The following is a 3,395-nucleotide window of genomic DNA, read 5'->3' as shown; positions in this document are numbered from 1 at the left end:
ATGGCTTCTTGACAATGGGATGATAAATGAGTGATTTTTTTTTTTTTTAAAAGAAGGTTTTTAACTTCTTTGGTATTTAAATAATCAAAAGCAGACTCTGCTTAATGGCTGAATTACTATTGTGGTGGAGCATTGTATTTAGGTGGTTTGTTTTATGATTTAACTGTTGAAGGACTATTGTACCTGTACACTTGCTCTTTTTTAAGGGGAAAAAAAACCAAACAACCATCCTCAACCCAAAACTCTCTCTTTCCCCGATTAGACTTTACATCTGTTTTTATCCACAGGCCTAATATAAAGTTTCTGGCATTTGAAATGCGTTTGAATGATAATTTTGTGCCTTCTGTGGTATCGTGAGAAAACAAACTGAGCTAGATTCAAATCCTGTTGTTGTCAGTGGAATAATTCCCGTTGCTGTTAATTAGCTGTGGTTGAGGTGCCTGGTTTTGTTAGTGCCCAGTCTCCCTTTGTAACTCTTAGTATGTGTTGAAACTGTAATTATAACATGAACTTCAGAGTAACCTTGTTGTTATTGTAGGTATACTTAGAGTATTGTCTGTATGCAAGGTTTTCTCACTCTTGTAAAGCTGTCAGATACTGTGTAGGTGCCTGCGTACCACAGGGCACAGAACCTGATGCTCATCCAATTGTACCTTCATGTTATTGACATACCTCTAATTTCCAGTAGGTGTCAGGCGGCTTCAGCCTGTAGTGACCAGATGCTGCAGGAACTGAAGCTGCAGTCGATACCGTTACCTTGTTCGTCAATGCTCCTAGGGATTAAGAAGGAGAAAATAGAAGCTGAGTAAAGCATTCATGTTTGTTTGTTTGTTTGTTTTTTCTTCTCCTTTGCAGGACAGGTGACAGAGTTCCACTGCACTGTGTGGACAGGCATCCCAATCAGCAGCATATTGTGGCCACAGGGGGCCAGGATGGGATGCTGAGTATATGGGACATCAGGCAGGGTACTATGCCAGTGTCCCTGCTAAATGCTCATGAAGCAGAAAGTAAGTACCTGAAATGGAGGGGAGAGAAGAAGGTGGTATTTTAGAAAAATTTCTAATTTCTGTAAAAAATGAGGTGTTGTAGCTATGATAGAAAACAATCACATAGTTGCTACTTAATGTGTCTTCATCCAGTTGGCTTCAGTTTGTTCCTTCTCCGTATATGAGACTGTTCTTATCTAAAAGCCAACTCTGTCTAAACTGAAACTAGGATTAGTAAGCAGTTCTCTAGTGAGTCATTGGATACATTTAATCAGAATGGCTGTGTTTCTAGAAGGGTAGGTATATTAATAGTTACAGAAATTGATGCTGTGGTATGCAGGTATAGTAAAGCAAGAATGCAGTTACTAACAAACTTGAAAACGTGAGGAAGGAGAGGAAACTGAAGATAGTACAGATCCATTGGGTGCCTCCACAATGCTGAAACAGCTCACTTTCCTGCTAACTTCATATGAACAAGATAGCAATTCATTTTGCGCTGAAAATTTCTTGACTTGATGCCAAAATTATATTTAAGGAGTAAAAATATTTCTTGATGTTAAGTTTTACTGACTTAAATATCTCTTCCACGGTTGTGGTATTTAGACACAAAATAATAATGTGCGTGCTGGGAAGGAATGCATGCTGTGTGCAGATTTGAACTTAATAGTAGGGAAGATGGCATGAGAAAGTATTCAGAATGCCTGAATTCAGATAAGATTTTAACCTTTAACAGTTTTCACAGTACTGAAAATGCAACAAAATAGAGTCTCTTCTTTTTTTTTTTTTCCTTTCTTTTTTCTTTTCCTCTCCGAGGGGAGGGAAAACTGCAGTAAATAACTAAGGGTGGGGTTTTGGGTCTCCTACCCACACACACTTAAGAATGGAAGGTTTTGGTTGAGGCCTGCGTTCTTGTAAGTGCATATCCATATCATACTAGCCAAAGTGCACTGAGCGAAGTACTTGATGCTCGTTCTGAAGTGGTTTTGTTTGGTTTTGGTTTGATGCTTCCAGTGTGGGAAGTTCACTTCCATCCCTCCAACCCTGATCACTTATTTACGTGTTCTGAAGATGGATCTCTTTGGCACTGGGATACTTCCACAGACATATCTGAAAAACCATCTTTTCTTCATCAAGGTAAGGATGGTTGAAGTCAGTCTGCACTGAATTTGTCAGTTGGCAACATAATTAAAGTCAATGTTCTCGCATGACCCAATTGATAACACAATCCTAACACAGAAAATTAAAAGCTGGTTTCTTTTCTTAGAAAGAAAGCCCTGATAGGCACTTAAGGAAAACGAATTACAAGGCTAACAGTTGTGTGAGTTTTTTGTGGACTGTTTTTTTGTTTTTTGTTTTTTTTTTTAATCTGCTGCAATGTGTCCAATGTGTGAAGGGGCACATCTAGTATTTCAAAGACAGATCGTGTTCACTTAAAAATCATCTGTATATAGAAAAGACATGAAGGCAGCCTAAATAACACATTACTATCTGAGTCTCTGAGGGAGATATACAAAATGTTATAATACCAAAATAATTGATATGCTAATAGGATAGAGAAATTATGAATTTACTATTCAAGGTCATAATTGGAATTTTCAGTGAATGAAACTGGATCCCTTTGTATCATGGAAGGATTTTAATTAAAGATATGATACTGACTTAATATAAACATTTATTTTCACATTCTAGTCACAAAGACTGCTTAATTGCTTGCCACTTCAGACTGTAAACAGTGGGGAAACTTTCAGATGTCATCTGCTGCCTTTGGCCTCAAAGTTGCCATTCAAAGCTCAGTTCTATATAGGGAAACAATAGGATAACTGATTCAAGTTGCACTCTGCATGTTTTCAGGTATATTAAATATAAACCCTTTAGCACCACTTCAGCCACTTGTTAATTTTATGCTGAATGGTAGTTCTCAAACTGTGAGAATTCAGTTTGGATGCAAAATCTTACGCGGAAAAAAAATTCAAAGTCAAATCCAGGTATATCGCTTGCTGCAGAGTAAGTAGGGAGAAGGGATGGTAGGGAATAAATGTTATTAAAGCAAAGCTGATGCCCCAAACATAGCAAGACACTCATAAACAGACTTTGTTCTTAGGTCTGTCCTTGCTTTAGTCTCTGGCTGGAATAACTTTTAGATACTTGCACTGTTTGTTTAGCGAGATGAGTTCATAGCTGTACTGACCTATTTGTCTTAACTGAGGACAGAGCTGGTAGCAGGTTTCTGTAATCACTTCAAGTACTCGATTTTTTTTTTTAAAGCTATTTTTGATGAGGTGACAACAAAGGGATGACAACATCTGTTAACTAATCTGAAAACTGACTTAAATGTAAAATGATATTCCCATTATGTCTGTCTCATGCCTACTATGTTTCTGCAAATTCTGAGAACATATAAACAAAATT

General features: G+C 37.4%; 1 protein-coding gene across 1 annotated transcript in view; it reads left to right on the top strand.

Annotated features, from left to right (window-relative positions):
- Positions 1 to 3,395, top strand: part of NUP43 (nucleoporin 43kDa) — a 12,600-nt gene that overhangs the window by 8,602 nt on the left and 603 nt on the right. The window contains exons 7-9 of the mRNA XM_009324156.1: positions 288 to 353; positions 856 to 1,007; positions 1,998 to 2,121. Of these exons, the coding sequence (XP_009322431.1) occupies positions 288 to 353; positions 856 to 1,007; positions 1,998 to 2,121 (342 nt within the window). The remainder of the gene's footprint in view (positions 1 to 287; positions 354 to 855; positions 1,008 to 1,997; positions 2,122 to 3,395) is intronic.

Source organism: Pygoscelis adeliae, unplaced genomic scaffold, assembly GCF_000699105.1.
Source record: "Pygoscelis adeliae isolate BGI_AS28 unplaced genomic scaffold, ASM69910v1 Scaffold105, whole genome shotgun sequence".
In the NCBI taxonomy this organism is placed as follows: domain Eukaryota; kingdom Metazoa; phylum Chordata; class Aves; order Sphenisciformes; family Spheniscidae; genus Pygoscelis; species Pygoscelis adeliae.
The sequence above is the reverse complement of the archived record's forward strand: the minus strand, read 5'-3'. Positions and strand labels throughout refer to the sequence as shown.